We start from the raw sequence: 16,915 nt of genomic DNA on the forward strand, positions 1-16,915 counted from the left end.
TAAAACAGAAAAGCGGCAACTGTTCAAATCAGCATCCCTTAGTGTCCGTTTACACACATTTTTGTTTGTTTAATTTGGGTTTTTGGAAACATTTTTGTTTTATACAAAATCTAACATGATTGTGGTTGAGTAGAATACATCTTTTCATTATGACTTGGTTTAGCTAAGAAATAACTAATTTGATGGGATGAAAAGTGACTATGAGAATGTTACTGTTCTGTTTGTGTGATATTTGATTAGAAGTAATCATGTCAATTTAATGCATTATGGAATAAGTGGGTAAAAAGGCGCAGGGAGCACATTTTGTTATTCCTTACATGTTTACTAAGTTTGGCTATGTTTTACTTAATACTGAGAAATGAGAGGACTTTTCAGTGAATTAAGTAATTGGCATGAGAGGACTTTGTACCAGTAACAAATTGAAGGATGTATTCAGTGATAGGTGTTTACACACCCACGTGTCGATGCTACATATCCACATACTGTCAATATATGTCACTTTAATTAATTCCTGTGACCAGGGATTTTAACATAAAAGGTTTTGCTGTACTATGTTATAGTTCTGTATAATGAAAATGTGTGGTCTTGGAGTTACAATGAAGGTAATGGTCTAGAAGCATGTAAATGATGGTTTAGACATTTTAGATATGTTCCGTTCTCTGAGTATATATATATATATATATATAGCTCTGGAAAAAATTAAGACACCACTGCAAATTGAACACTTCTGTTACTCAATACTTTCCTTTTCAACTTTTTTAGAAAGGAAAGAAAAAGTTTCAGTGGTCTCTTTATTTTTTCCGGAGCTGTATGTATATTTGCAGTCCAGTGGTAGATGGGGAAAACAGATTTATTTTGTTGTTGAACATGTTTATAATTTCAGGATTATGAGTGAATTAATTGAATACAGGTACAGTTTCAAAGCAGTTCCTTGGAATATCTTGCATTGCCCATTCAGAGCCAAAAATACAACATTTGTTTTCAGTTTAATCTGCTAAAAACTTGCTAAATGTCGATATGCACATTGTCAAAGAAGCTACCTCCTTCCTTTTTTTTTTTTTTTTACTTATTTGGACAATTGGATATTTAAGCAAAATGTCTGCTAAATTATTTGATAAAGGTAATGCAGTTTAACAAATCATCCATAAAAAAACATTTAAAACATTTATGCTAATTTAAAATGGAGCAATGCCATTTCCTTGGATGTGTTGAAATACATCATGGCAAGATCAAAATAATGAGGGTTCTGGGAGGGGTTACAAAGCCTTTTCCAAGCATTTTGAAGTACATAATTTTAGTGGCCGACAAATCATCAAACCCACCAGATGCTGAATATCTTCTCTGGTGATGCTCTGCCAGGCATGTATTGCAGTTGCTGTATGTTTAAAATATCTTTTTAATTCAAATGCAAATGCAAATGAAATATATATTTAGTTGGATTTTTTATCTGGAGATTGACTTGGCTAGCCAAGGACTTTCCACATTAAGCATTAAAAACTCCCTAGAAATAATTTTGCTAATCATCAATAATTAGCTTAGCCAGTTCAGCCAGGAAACCCGAGTGGTAGTTGGTCAGCAACACATGAGCTGATGTAGGATTGCCCCGAATGTATTGTGATCCTAACAATGACTCTGGACTGTATCAAGCCTTTCCATTCACCTTCACCTCGCTGGGTCAAGCTACACGTAATCATATGCTGAAGAGATGAGTCTTTAGTAGACACTTGTTTGAACTGAGTCTGCCTCTCCAACCTTAACCAGTAGATCATTCCACAGAAGTGGATGTCTAAGACAGAAAGCCCTGCCTCCGACTGTTTGTTTAGAAATTCTATGTTAGACATTTTTTGGTCTGTGTTGTGTTGTCTGACCTTGAACTTGAATAAAACATATACATTTTTACTCTATTTCTTTCTTCGAGAAATTGTTTACAGTAAGAACTGGTTGATTAAATAACAAAACATTTTTCTTTGTTTTTTATTCTTCTTTGCTCATTCATCAAGGATTCCATGAATTCTGGAGTACACTGCATTTGGAAAAGAGGGTAAACATTTGGACAAGAGGGCAAAGCATTTGAAGAAGCACAATACAGTAAATGTGAGTTATCACGTCACAGCAAAATGACCGATAAAGGCATTCCAGATAGTGTTGCATTTAAAACGCAAAACTTCAGTAATTAATAATGAACCAGTAACCACATCAACATAATTCTAGCTTCAGTGGGAACCAACGTCAAATATCATTCCATATGTGAGAATGAACCAGCATACAACAGAGCCCACAGGTTAGTGCTTGTATGAATTAGAATGACCACAGCCTATTCTGTGTCTGTGTGTTTGTCTGTTTGTCCACAGCTTTCTCTTTTTGTTTGTCCGTGCATAACTTGGAAACACTATCTGTTCCATTGAATCTCCTCATTAAAGGTGGGTTGTTTCACGCAGTGATAAATAGTGAGAGAGGGGAGTGATCAGTGCAAAACAAGAAATCAAGAGACAGTCTTCTTCCATCACTGACTGCAGTTCTTAGATTTACTGTGAGAGATATATGAAACTGAATATTTCTATAGGATCACTTCAATTATATATAGTACAGTCAAGGATATATACTCAATATTAATATTATTATATTTACATTTTTAAATTATTATTTTATATATTATTTATATTTTAGTGAGATATTTCATCAACACAATGGTATTACACTGTAGTACAAAAATAAGAGTTTGTAAAGCATACCAGTAGTGGGTATTGGACATCCTTTGACTTAATAATAATAAGTAACGTTTGTATATCCAAAACATAAAATATATAACATATGTATGCAAATAATGATGTAAACACAATGTACAGGTGCTGGTCATAAAATTAGAATATCATTAAAAAGTTGATTTATTTCAGTAATTCCATTCAAAAAGTGAAACTTGTATAATGTATACATTCATTCCACACAGACTGATATATTTCAAGTGTTTATTTATTTTAATTTTGATTATTATAACTGACAACTAATGAAAATCCCAAATTCAGTATCTCTGAAATTTTTAATATTACTTAAGACATATAGATATATTGGCCAACTAAAAAGTATGAACATTGTTGGGTCCAATGCACCAATTCCTCTGGCAACTGTCCAACAGTTAAACCAGCCTGTCTAGAGGCACTCTAACTGGAAGATTTAGGGTTTAGAGGAAGCTAAAAAGAAGAGGAGCATTTTACTTTGACCATGTTAACTGACAGACACTAAGGGGGAGTCTGTTATGGAGAAGAGAGTAATTCTTACAATATAAAAGAGTAGTTTGAATGTATTGTATTACTTATTAAAGACACCAAAGATGGTTGATGGCTAGGCCTGGTATTTGGTCCCAAGTCAAAGTGCGTATATCAATTACTACATATACTGGAAAGTACATTACAATACATAACTTGAAACAATAATTGTTAAAACATCATTTTGTCTTCTACTGCAGTTCAGACGAAGAATTAAACAATGACAGGTGAGTGCAAAACAATGTCCTGTGATTCCACTTTCAAAAACATGATTGTTCTCTACCAGTATCAAAGGATTATGTCCCACCCTGTCTTTGATTATCATAGAAAGCCCTATTAATAAGTCTCCAGGGAATCTTATTATTCACATATTTTCTAGGGAAAAGATGACAATTGAAGTCAAAGTATATGTTAGGGATAGTTTCTTATAGTTACTGCTTTATTTTAGTAACCTGTAACCATTCAACTTCTGTGTGTGTTTGTGTGTGTATGTGGTCTTCTAGACAGTTTTGAGAGCCAGTTTGTGGATGCCCATAATGACTACCGCCAGAAGCATGGTGCCCCGCCCCTAACACTGAGTAGTGACCTTTGTATCTCCGCCCAGAAATGGGCAGATCATCTTCTGTCATCAAAGTGCCTGGAACACAGCTCCACAGATCATGGAGAGAACCTTTACTATGCATCCAGCTCTGTTCCCAAAGAATATAATGGTGAGAAATATATCAGTGAAAGTATAGAATCACATTACCTAGAATGGATGTAAATCTATTATTTATTTTTGAAAGGAGTAAATCTGGAGCAAAGTTCAACAAGAGGACATTACAGTAATGACCTACTATGGATATTTGATGTGACATTATTTAACTTGCAAATGCCTGAGATTTTTGTGAATACTTTTTCTGAATGCTCCTTTGATTTAATATTTATTCCACTTTTGTTCTGATTTCATTGTAAAGGGAAGGACGCAGTGGATAGTTGGTACAGTGAAATCAAAGATTACCACTTTGATAAGCCTGGCTTCACCCCTGGTACAGGTGAGATACAATCTGCACACTCTAGGAAACTCTGTAGAGCCACTGGAATCCATGAAAGCTCAACTTTGTCTTGGTCATTTAGTAATTTATTAGAGTAATTGGCAACTACCAAATGCAGCAGCTACCCTTTCTGGAGTCAACATAAAACATGACATTATACAGAATATTAATTCACTACGAAGACAAAACGTCAAAAGATTTAAATAGTTTTTCAAAATATTCCAAGTTGACCTGAATTTTAGCTTTTTCTGTGTGCAAGGCACAACAGTTTATAATAAAGTTTTGTCATATATGTAAACACACACAGGCATCCAAATGTGTAAGGTATGGCTGTGTATTCCTCTCCATCCTCAACAAGCTGTGCATAATGTAGTAACTACTAGACTAACAGCGCCCCCTGCTGTTGTTTACAGGTCACTTCACCCAGGTGGTTTGGAAGGACTCTAGAGAGGTGGGAGTGGGTATTGCCACAGATGGGAAAACCATCATTGTGGTGGGCCAGTACCACCCAGCCGGCAACATCAGCAACGCTGGCTACTTTGAGAAGAATGTCCTTCCACCAGGTAGTTCCACCTCTGACAGACCCTCTTCACCTGTAAGGAAACCTGATCCCAGCCAGAAAGGCACGACTCATCCTGAGGGAAAAGGCAGTGGTGAGATCATTTTCAGTTATAGCATCTAAGCATACATGAGAGATGTTTTGATATTTAGGTGTTTAGGCTCTGTAGTCATTTGTTTGTAGTCTGAATAGTTTGGTTGTGACTAGTCAGTGCAGTTAGACGACGAATTTGGGAGGAGAATCACAGCATCTTGTGTTGAAATCTGAAGTGAGCAAAAATTTTGTGAAGATCGTCTTCTGGGATCTGACTGATAAAAATGCTTTATACTGGCAGATACTGTAGTGTGACGGCCACTGTTGAAAAAAGGATGTTTCATTATAACAGACGGAGCTATTATATGAAGAGCAGTGGTAATCATGACCACAATCATATACCCTACCATCTTTCTTTCTGTGTCCCTTACAGCCAGTGAGCTTGATACATTTGTCCGTGATCTTCTGACGTCCCTGAATCAATATCGCAGTCAACACGGGGCAGGACGTCTGGAGTTGAGCTCTGCCCTCACGAAGGAGGCCCAGGAATGGGCAGATCACCTTATAAGCATCAACAGACTGATGAACAGGAACAAAGGCCATGGGGAGAACATATTCTGCCTCTCTGGATCCAGTAAAACAGCTCCTACGGGTGAGTCTCAGGTCTACACTGCAAAGACAGAAATCTACTGAGGGAAGTTTTTCTCTTTGAGAAGTTCATTTTTACACAGCAGTCCACACTTCAAAGTCATTATTACAGTTTCACTGAAGAACTTGGTCAGTTAAATTAGGTGAGAAATGACACGGCACATTGTTTGTGTGAGAGTCTGACATGTCATTTTAATGCCTCACATTCCAATTGTAGGATCTTATGTAGCTGAGTCTTGGTACAAGGAGATTGAAAAGTATGACTTCTCATCCCCTGGTTTTAAGAACGGAGCAGGTAAGGAGTCCACTACTATTTACACCTAATCCTATCCACAATAGTTACTGTAAATCTGTGGCATTTAATGTAAATTAAGAATGGTAGCAACTGACTATAATCAACAAACCATTCAGCATGAGAACAATGATTCTCCACGATGAAGAGCTAACAAATGCTGACCAAGAATGTATTTAATCTGCATTGGATGTTTGTACTCCTGTCCCAGGTAACTTCACCCAAATGGTGTGGAAGTCCTCAAAACAAGTAGGTCTGGGCTTGGCAACTAATGGGCTGGGCAAATTTATTGCTGTGGCATTCTTCGATCCAGCGGGCAACATCAACAACACTGACTATTTCCATGACAACGTGAAAACCAAAGGTAGCAGGATGTAGCGTGAGCCATAGTGTGCAATATCTTCCATTTACCACAGAGGTTAAATCCCCATCTAGTTCTACAATGTATATTCCCTAAATTGTATTTTAAACCTAACCCAAACCATACCCACACTGTTTACCTCATTCCCAAGTATACGTTTAGACCAAATTGATAGTTCTTGTTTCCAGTTGTTACTAAAAGTGTTGAATAATCAAGTGGAAACCAAGCAAAGGATTTACCAATGGTTTCTATTGCTTTGTTCTTTAGGGCCTTTAATTGTTCCTCTTTTTTAAGGCTTGGAATCTATATGTATTAGAGTAAATCTGTAGTGTTGCTATGACTTCTGTTATGTTTGTTAGAAAAGGGTCATGTTTTGGGTATGGTTTGTGATATAAATTACAAGGTTTATTTTCTTAAATCTGTATGAGTTGATTTTACATTGTCTTTCTTTTTGTTACATTTCACTGTATTTCCTGTCAAATAAACATGTACAGGCAGTCTAACTGGAGATATGTCAAGAGTGTTTCTTTCTCTCTCCTTCCCACCACACACACATGCACATACACACACATAAATAGTTGTTTTTCTATCCCTGTGAGGAGGTGGGCCTTAACCCTGAAACATGTACTTTATTCTTGAGCCCTAACCTGACTAGAACCTGAATAACCTTACCTCCATGCATATACATAACCAAGCCCAAACGTCAAACCGTAAATCTTACCGGCACAGCCAAATCTTGAGTGTCCCTTTATAGAGGGGAAAGACAGATTATAGCAAGGCCAGGTGGGGGACCCTCTGTATGCAGTGAGGTTTGTAGTGGTTTTCACCAAATTGTTTGCAGAGCTTCCAATAGACCAATTGTTTGCAATAGACTAATTGTTTACATATTGCAATTAGACCACTTTGTTGAACATTAAAATCCTGCCATGTTTGAATATTTATCTCGACACATTAAGCATTGTGCTAAATTGAATTATTTTTATGTTTCATAATATTTTGATGAGAGGTTAGCTTCCACCAAGCTACATAAAGTCCCCGTGTGTGATTTTGCCAGTGGCTGCTTGAATTGTTTACAAGCCAGTAGTATTCCTACCACCATCCCGTAACGGTCTTAAGAATTGATTAAATGCTAGTCAGACAAACAAATAAATGTATCTCTGACGCAAAGCCAAGGGAAGATTATTTGAACGGGGGGTGTTTAATGGCCGAGCGTGGTCCGGTATGAAACAGATCCGGTCGAATCGTGTCCATCCACAGTATTGACGCGCGTCATTGAAACGGACGGACAACATCCGCATATTGGCAGTAGTGATGTGATCTCGCGTGAGCACAGAAGAACAATGCGTGGCATTTAGTTTCGGTCTTTTTTTTTTAAAAAAAAGCTTTTCGCCAGAACCCCTACTTCCCATTGCACTGATGCAAATCCGGCATCAAGTGTTGTCATTGTAAATCTATTCTAGAGAAAAAACACCATAGGGGCCTTTCTGAAAGAAACAGTTGAGCTTGTTTGTCGAGTCGGGTCCACAGAAACAGAGGGGTGCTTTGGTTTGTAGTTGGTGATATGTAAAAAAAAAAAAAATCTGATTGCTTAGGTAATATCTTTGAAACTATACGCTGTTTTTGCAAAACTCTACAGTACACACTAACCACAAAACCTTACACCAAACCAGAAAAACATTATACATCTCTTCCAAAAGCGAACAATTCTTGAAAAACTCTTCAATCTCTTAAAGCTTGTTGTTCTCACATCAAAATAGAACACACAAACCATCACTAGGATAAGACGAGATTAGATTCAACTTTATTGTCATTGAATAAGTACAAGTGCAGTACAATGAAATGCAGTTAGCATCTAACCAGAAGTGCACAAAGAAGAGCGCAGAAAATGTGAAAACAAGTGAAACAATAAAGAACAATGTATAGGTGGGATGTACCAATGTCCAATGAAGGCAAATGCAAGTACAAATGACAATTCTAAATGTTCAATGAAGTCACGTTTATGGTGTAAGGTAGCATGTACAACTGAAATACAGGGATAAGCAGCAATGATTTTCCCAGGTTAGACATGTACATGTAACACCTGAAAACGTCCTGATCAGACTTTGAAAAGAAATGTCACAGTCCAGTAGTACAAAGAGAGCAGTGCAACAAGGTCCCTGAGAGGCAGTACTAAGCGCTGAGTGGGTGGGTATGGTCAGTGTTGAGTCACAGAGTTTAGCAGAGTTATAGTAGCTGGAAAGAAACTGTTCCTGAGCCTGCTGGAGCAGGAAGAAAGAGTCCTGTACTGCCTGCCTGATGGTAAGAGGGAAAACAGTTTGTGGCATTTTTCAGCTGGACAAATGCTCCACCTCAGAAAGGCAAAATCCCACCTTTCTGGGTCTGGACATAAGACTTAATCCACATCACATGTGATGTTGTCTTGAGCTAGGCAGCGTGAAATGTCGCCTGGAGTGCCATATCCAGCCCTGGCACGACCCATGATTGACGTCTCCACAAGCCTCCTCCTGTAGGAGTATGTGTTGATGGGGCTGGCGATCATACACCTTCCAACGCCATGCAGAGAATTCTTCAGTGGGATTCAATGTCACAGTCAGCTTTGTTTACATAGCACATTTGCAACAACCGCGGTTGACCAACGTGCTGGACAGGATAACAAAAATCGAATACATGAATAAGCAAATACAAAGCTGGCAACAAATGGAAAAGAGAAAAAAAAAGAAGAAAAAGAAACAGCAGCACAATAAGAGACATCTGATGTCAAGGTCAGCTAGGATTACAGTTTTTTTTTTGAATTCTTAAACCCTAACCGTGCTTGTCATAGCACAATTTCTAAAACCATTAATACTTATAGCAAAACAACTCACTGAGTTTGCAAAACTAAAAGCACAAACACTGCTTTGCGCTCAGTTCGCAATTTTGTAACACACACTTTGCAAAACTGTAGGTACAATCCACTGCACAGCACTCATTTTGTGGAACTGTAAACACAACTCACTGCTTTACACTCATTTCCCAAATGATCAGTGCAAAACTAGCAAAACTATACACATGTATGGCTATTATTTACACTATTTTGCCAACTGTCTGGCAGACTGTCACATGTGAAAACTGTTTTAGATAAATAGTTCACTTTGCAATCAGTCTAAGCACTATAAATAAGCCACAGGTGAGCTGTCCGTGTGGAGTACAATGGAGGGAGCAAGAAGAGCGAGAAGAGTGAGAATTAGAGGAGGCCGAGGAAGAAGACGTGGAGGCGAAGATGTAGGAGGAAGAGGAGGAGGAAGAGGATGCAGAGGTGAAGAAGAAAGAGGGGGAGGACGACAAGGACAAGGAGGTGAAATTAGAGGAAGAGGACAAGGAGGAGCAAGAGGAGGATGAGGAGGGGGAAGAGGAGGACGAGGAGGGGGAAGAGGAGGATGAGGAGGATGAAGAGGAGGATGAGGAGGGGGAAGAGGAATATAATTTCTGATGACATCAGAGCTACAATAGTGGACCATGTAATCAACCATGGAACGACCCTGAAGGAAGCTGCCAAAGGGTTCAGCCTAACTTGAGCCGCTACACTGTAGCAAGCATCATAAGGACATTTAGAAATGAGAATCGGTTAGTAGTCACTTTGCACTAAATTCTGTAGCACTGCCAATACTCCAATGAGAAACACAACAATACCATACATGTAAAAATACTGAAATTGTTACTTTACAGAATTGCTAGACGTCCAGATGCTGGGGGCAGTGGAAGAATGTTCACTGCAGAACAAGAGACCCATATAGACAATATGGTGATTGCAAATAATTCCATAAGGCTACGAGAAATACAGCAGCGCATAACTGAGGATGACACCACCTTCCAAAACACACACAATGTGAGCATTTCTGTATTATGTCGTGTACTTGCCTGCAACAGAATCCGAATGAAACAAATCTACAGAGTCCCTTTTGAAAGAAACAGTAAACGTGTGAAACAACTGCGATATGACTATGTGCAGGTAAGCTATAGTATCATTGGTACTGAATCTGGAAGTGCATACTGTAGTGCTGTGCATGGGCCTGCTGTGCTGCATTTGTTTTGTCTTGTCCAGAGAGTGATGGAGCTAGAGGCAGATGCCATGGGTCATGAGCTGCTTTTTGTGGATGAGGCAGGTTTTAACCTCACTAAAACAAGGAGACGTGGCAGGAACATTATTGGACACCGTGCCATCATCAATGTCCCAGGACAACGTGGTGGTAACATAACTATGTGTGCAGCTATAGGTCAAAATGGTGTTGTTCACCATCATGCAACCCTAGGCCCATATGACACTGCACACATCATTACATTCCTGGACACCTTACATGACATGCTCACTAATGTTCAGACACCAGAGCAGACCAGATACGTCATTATATGGGACAATGTTAGTTTCCATAGGGCTGCTTTGGTCCGCAACTGGTTTACAGATCATCCACTCTTCACTGTACTCAACCTTCCTGCATACTCTCCATTCTGGAATCCAATTGAAGAGTTCTTCTCTGCCTGGCGCTGGAAGGTCTATGACCGTCATCCCCATCAACGCATAGCCCTTTTACAGGCAGTGGAGGTGGCATGTGGGGATATTGACCGGGCATCATGTCAGGCCTGGACACGGTATTCCAGAAGATATTTTCCCCGGTGCCTTGGACTAGAGAACATTGCATGTGATGTAGATGAAATTCTGTGGCCGGGCCCAGAGAGACGACACAATGTAGACAACACAATGTGGACTGATTCAGTGAAATCAGTATTTTGTGTTTTGACTTGGAAAAAAACACTTGTGTTTGTTTTGATGTGTGTAAATAAACACCAACACTTGAAGTTTGGATCCCTGTATGTTTACAGAACTATGACAGAAGTATGACCTCAAACTGACAGCTAATGTGCAGAGGTAAGTTCTTCCAGAGGATGGGGTCACCCACCACTCGTGAACCAAAAATCTATGCCCAATCACCCAAAAAGTCATCCATATTTTGGTAATCTAAAGATTTGGATTTGCAATGGAATAGTTAGTATGAGGCTTGAGTTTTTATTTGTTTCAGTTTTATACACATTGTGCCAATTAGGCACTGTTAAATATTTGAAACCCACTGACCCCACCAGATGCTGGGTATCTTCTCTGGTGGTGCTCTACCAGGCACTCTGGTGGTGCTCTGTTGTGTATTGCAAATTATCTTTGTTTTATGTCTCATCTTCTGCAAATATGTTCAATTGGATTTTTAATCTGGAGATTAAGTTGGCTAGCCAAGGACTTTCAACATTAAGCATTAAAATAATTTTGCTAATCACCAATAATTAGCGTAGCCAGTTCAGCCAGGAAACCCGAGTGGTAATTGGTCAGCAACACATCAGCTGATGCAGGATTCCTCCAATCACCGTGTCAGATTGTATAGCTGTCTATTTAAACGTCAGGTGACTCACTTAGTAGGATGTTGATGCCTTTACTAGCCACCCACCCACCCACCCACCACTCCTGCCTCCCCACACATCAGATAAAGCCAGAGTTTGGTTTGAATGAGCAGGTCTCCAGGAAGCTAATCAGCTCCAAAGCATCACACATTCTCCTTAACAGAGGGGATTACATAATTTTTCTGCATGACCATCACTCTTTTTACTCCAAACTCACTTCAAATTTAGCCATTTATTTAATAGCTATTGTCGGATTTATGAAGGTCAACAATATTTTGTCTCATTTAATTTCTGTGTTCATTTCTTTAGTTCATACGAATGTCTAGTGGTGCCAATAATCGTGACACACTTCTTGAAAAAAGACTTTTTTTTACAATTTTACATCAGTTAAATCTTTCTGGAACTTTTTTAGATTGAGATCAATCAGATTTAACAACAAATGTTTCTTACCTTCTTTCTGGAAATTGTTTGGAGTAAGAATATGCTGATTAAATAACAATACATTTCTCTCTTTGTTTTCTATTCTTTTTTTGCTCATACTCATCAAAGGCTCAAATAATTCTGGAGGGAACTGCATACAAAAGATGGCAAACACTTGGAAAAGAAGGCAAAGCGTTTGGAGAAGCACTATACATTTAATGTCAGTAATCACGTCACACCAGAGGTATTCAGGCTTTCAAGATAATGTGTTGCATTTCAAGGTTTTAAAATGCAAAAATTCAATAATTTAATTGAATGAGCCTGTAACAAAATCAACATAATTATAACTATGTTGGTAAGAACTAATGTGAAATACCAGCATAGAACAATAGAACAGAGCCCACAGGTTAGCGCTTGTCTGACTTAGAAAGACTGCAGCTTTTTCTGTGTCTGCGTGTTAGTCTGTTTGTCCGCATCTTTCTGTTTTTGTTTGTCTGTGTGTTACTAAGAAACACTATCTGTTCCATGGAATCTCCTCATTAAAGGTGGGTTGTTTCACGCAGTGATAAATAGAGAGAGAGGGGAGTGATCAGTGCCACAACAAGAAATCAAGAGACAGAAAGAGAAGGTAGTGCCTCAAGTCATCTTCCGTCACTGACTGCAGTTCTGGGATTTTCTGTGAGTGATATATGAAACTGAATATTTCTGTAAGATTACTTCATTTAGATATTGGTACAATATATATATATATTTTAACTGAAATTTAATTGCAATATAATTTTTTATAGTATTCATATTTTTGTGCGATATATTGTATTCAACCTTTGACTTAATGTATATAAGTAAAATATTTTGTATGTGCAATACATAATACACATATACATGTATATATAAATAATAAATATTATTCTATATACATAAAGTATACATCCAATGTATAATGATTATTCTGTCTGACAAATATATTGTCTACATCTTCTCAAACCAAGACAAGGGCACTGTGTTCCTGTTGTTCCAAACAAATAATCTACCGCCCCCCAATATCCTTGACAGACTAATTTATTCATTTATGTGGTGGACCACACCCACATTAGTATTTATTGGTCACTAATGAGCCAATTCCTCTGGCAACTGTCCAACAGTTAAACCAGCCTGTCTAGAGGCACTCTAACTGGAGGATTTAGGGTTTGGAGGAAGCTGAAAGGAAGAGGAGCATTTATCTTTGACCATGTTAATTGACAGATACTGAGGGGGAGTCTGTCATGGAGAATAGAGTCATTCTTACAATATAAAAGAGTAGTTTGAAGGTTCTTAGGGTGTCACAAATCACAATAATGTATTACCTGTTCAAAATGTCAAAGATGGTTGAAGGCTAGATCTGGTATTTGGTCCCAAGTCAAAGTGCGTATATCAATTACAGCATATATTGTACATTCATATGTACTTCAGCATTTTCTTTGAGTGAAGAATTTTCTTAGATTTAGAATTTCTCTTTGCAAAGTGTCTGACCTATAAAGTATTTTGGATAATTCATGTGTATTGTGTCACGCAAAATCTACACTTAAACCCTGGTAAAATGGATGACAAACAAACAAATCCAACAATTTCTGTGTTTCTAAAGGTCCAGTCAAGTCAATGCAAACACCTGCAGCATAATAAGTACATTACAATAGAAAACCAGAAACAATAATTGTTAAAACATTTTGTCTTCTACTGCAGTTCAGAGGAAGAATTAAACAATGACAGGTGAGTGCAAAACAACGTCCTGTGATTCCACTTTCAAAAACATGATTGTTCTCTACCAGTATCAAAGGATTATGTCCCACCCTGTCTTTGGTTGTCATATAAAACCCTATTAATAAGCTAAGAGAAATCCAAGGGAAAGATGAGAATTGAAGTCTAAGTATAGAATGAGGGATGTTTTGTTATTGTGACTGCTTTATTTTAGTAACCTGTAACCGTTCATCTTCTGTGTGTGTGTGTGTGTGTGTGTGTATATGTGTGTGTGTATGAGGTCTTCTAGACAGTTTTGAGAGCCAGTTTGTGGATGCCCATAATGACTACCGCCAGAAGCACGGTGCCCCGCCCCTAACACTGAGTAGAGACCTTTGTAACTCCGCCCAGAAATGGGCAGATCATCTTCTGTCATCAAAGTGCCTGGAACACAGCTCCACAGATGATGGAGAAAACATTTTCTATGCATCCAGCTCTGTTCCCAAAGAATATAATGGTGAGAAATATATCAGTAAAAGAATAAAATCACATTATCAAGAATGTAAATCTAATATTTATAGAATCAATCTGGAACAAAGTTCAACTAGAGGGCATTACACTAATGATCTACTGTGGATATTTGTTGTGGCATTATTTAACTTGCAAATGTAGACTGATTTTTGTGAATACGTTTTCTGAATGCTCCTTTGATTTAATATTGATTCCACTTTGTTTTATGATTTCATTGTGAAGGGAAAGAACCAGTGGATAAGTGGTACAGTGAAATCAAAGATTACCATTTTGATAAGCCTGGCTTCACCCCTGGTACAGGTGAGATACAATCTGCACACTCTAGGAAACTCTGTAGAGCCACTGGAATCCATTAAAGCTCAACTTTGTCTTCGTATTTTAGTGATTTATTAGGATAATTGGTTACTGCCAAATGCAGCAGCTACTCTTTCTGGGGTCAACATAAAACATGAGATTATACAGAATATTAACACATGAGTACATTACAAAGACAAAATGTCAGAGGTTTTAAATTATTTTACAACACTGTCCATGTTGACCTGAATTGCCTGTCCTCTCCATCCTCAAAATGCTGGGCATGATGTAGTAACTACTGGACTAACAGTGCCCCCTGCTGTTGTTTCCAGGCCACTTCACCCAGGTGGTTTGGAAGGACTCTAGAGAAGTGGGAGTGGGTATTGCCACAGATGGGAAAACCATCTTTGTGGTGGGCCAGTACAACCCAGCAGGCAACATCAGCAACGATGGCTACTTTGAGAAGAATGTCCTTCCACTAGGCAGTTCCACCTCTAACTGACCCTCTAACTGACTGCTCTCAAAATCGGGAAAACACACTTGTGAATGTCTATATTCGAGTCAATGAAACGAGTCAATGTCTATATTGCATCTCCTCAAAATTGTATTTTAAACTTAACTCAAAACATACCCACATTGGTATTCTCATTCCAAAGCTTAAGTATGCATTTAGATCAACATTTCACATTCTTGTTTCCAAATGTTACTAACCGGGATGTGGAATAATGTCTTTGTGGCTGTAGAATCTAGTGATTCCACAAGCCAAACAGGTGCCAATGGTTTCTTTTGCTCCTTTCTTTGGGTGCTGTTTTTGTTTCTCTTTTGTAAGACAGATGTTTTTTAATGAGTACTGCTTTTAATAAATGTTACAGCAAACATAAGAATAATTTTTTTTTAAAAATGTAAATGTAATTCCTTTTTATTCAGACTGTTTATTAGTTCACACCTTTTATTTCTGTACTCTACATGAAAAGAGAACTCTTGTCAATGTATTACTTTTATTTATTTTTCACTTACAAACCAAACTGCTATCACAGAAGAATTGGCAATACACAGGAAAATAAGTATCAAAGGATTATAAGTTTTCTCAGTAACATTTCAGACACACTAATGCATTTGGAGCAATACACAGCTTTCACCAGCAGAGGGAACAGTTTGTTACTTTTTACCGTGTTTCTTGTGAAGTAAACAGGTACTGGCAGTCTAACTGAAGTACTATCTAACCGTCTCTCTCGCTCTCTCTTTCGCCCACATACACACTCATACAGTGTAAACACACATTTGTCTTTCTATCCTCGCCTAACCTTAATGTTAACCTCAATAACTTAACTTTTATGCCCAAACATAGCCTAGCCATGAAGCCTAGCTTAAACATTAAATCTAACCGTTAGGTATGACTAAACCTAAAAGTTACCCTAGTCCTAACTCTATACCATATTGTAAGTTACTCCCTTAAACCTTATACCTAACAGTGTTCCAAAAAACATTGTGGGATCTATTTGCCAGGTTTTACTATCTTTGTGAGGACTTAGTGTCCCCCCCTCAAACACAGATGTAGATCACACACCACTGAACGTTAAAATAAGAAATTAATGTAATACTGTCTTTTAACCTGTCTGACCACACAGTGAACAAGCAGACATAAACATGAGGTAATATCTTAAACTGGCTAGGCAGTCTGACATTTGTGGTGAGACCCGCTCTACTGTAAATGTCTCCAGGGGTTCTGGATTTGGTGCCCCACTGGCCCGCCAAAAGTTAAAGTCAAGGTTGGCTGGCGGGAAATTTGAGGATTGGTCCTCTGCTAACTGCTGTCAGAGGAGGACCAACCCCCTATCAGGAGAGGACCAATCTCCTGTCAGAGGAGGACCAGTCCCCAAATTGACCGCCAGCCAAACATTTGACAGTTTGAAGAGTGCACACACAAACACATAACACCCCCCCAACGAACACTGTGGAATGCAATGATAGGCAGCTCACTTTACGAAAAACAGGATGGTAAAGAGAGGAGCACATTTGAATCTTAACTGCTGTTACACTAATACTTTTCTACAGCCTAATGCATATCACTGGTTGAACCTTATTTTAACTACAGATGTTTTTTTACAAAGCTGGAAAGGTTGCTTGTGTGTGCTTGTGTGCTTGTGTGTGTGTGTGTGTGTGTGTGTGTGTGTGTGTGTGTGTGTGTGTGTGTGTGTGTGTGCACTTGCCAAATGTGTTTCTGTCTTGTTTTTTTGTCTCCTCTGATCCCCAAAGGAAATGAATTATGTGGGAACAAAAGTGTTCTCTGACTGACAAAACAAAAACAACCCTATAGAAACAGCTGACATCCGTGACCTACTGAAA

The 16,915-nt window shown here is 38.4% G+C and overlaps 2 protein-coding genes across 7 annotated transcripts; both read left to right on the forward strand.

The window, feature by feature from the left end:
• Nucleotides 1-748: 748 nt before the first annotated feature.
• Nucleotides 749-6,698, forward strand: glipr2 (GLI pathogenesis-related 2). 4 transcript variants are annotated; one of them, XM_034297050.1, is made up of 9 exons: nt 749-2,094; nt 2,212-2,281; nt 3,464-3,490; nt 3,767-3,973; nt 4,220-4,297; nt 4,711-4,950; nt 5,323-5,541; nt 5,755-5,832; nt 6,041-6,698. In XM_034297050.1, exons 3-9 carry the CDS (start codon nt 3,484-3,486, stop codon nt 6,205-6,207), a joined length of 996 nt encoding a protein of 331 aa, XP_034152941.1. In that variant the 5' UTR covers nt 749-2,094; nt 2,212-2,281; nt 3,464-3,483; the 3' UTR covers nt 6,208-6,698. The 4 variants fall into 4 exon arrangements, with proteins under 4 accessions (XP_034152941.1, XP_034152942.1, XP_034152940.1 ...); XM_034297051.1 differs by lacking the exon at nt 2,212-2,281 and adding an exon at nt 2,352-2,420; XM_034297049.1 differs by having other exon boundaries at nt 749-2,420.
• Nucleotides 6,699-12,625: 5,927 nt separating this feature from the next.
• Nucleotides 12,626-15,473, forward strand: im:7150988 (golgi-associated plant pathogenesis-related protein 1-like). Of its 3 annotated transcripts, none has more exon segments than NM_001303854.1 (5): nt 12,626-12,709; nt 13,751-13,777; nt 14,046-14,261; nt 14,498-14,575; nt 14,902-15,473. In NM_001303854.1, coding segments are annotated over 4 exon segments (471 nt in total). In that variant the 5' UTR covers nt 12,626-12,709; nt 13,751-13,770; the 3' UTR covers nt 15,072-15,473.
• Nucleotides 15,474-16,915: the final 1,442 nt, after the last annotated feature.

The sequence above is a fragment of the Esox lucius genome, chromosome 14, assembly GCF_011004845.1.
Source record: "Esox lucius isolate fEsoLuc1 chromosome 14, fEsoLuc1.pri, whole genome shotgun sequence".
Classification (NCBI taxonomy): Eukaryota; Metazoa; Chordata; class Actinopteri; order Esociformes; family Esocidae; genus Esox; species Esox lucius.

Coding starts and splice junctions, on each gene's coding strand:
- glipr2 (XM_034297049.1), top strand. Junction 4,298..4,710: donor TGGCTTCACCCCTGGTACAG/GTGAGATACAAT, acceptor TGTTGTTTACAG/GTCACTTCACCCAGGTGGTT. Junction 5,542..5,754: donor CAGTAAAACAGCTCCTACGG/GTGAGTCTCAGG, acceptor TTCCAATTGTAG/GATCTTATGTAGCTGAGTCT.
- im:7150988 (XM_010889707.2), top strand. Junction 14,262..14,497: donor TGTTCCCAAAGAATATAATG/GTGAGAAATATA, acceptor TTCATTGTGAAG/GGAAAGAACCAGTGGATAAG. Junction 14,576..14,901: donor TGGCTTCACCCCTGGTACAG/GTGAGATACAAT, acceptor TGTTGTTTCCAG/GCCACTTCACCCAGGTGGTT.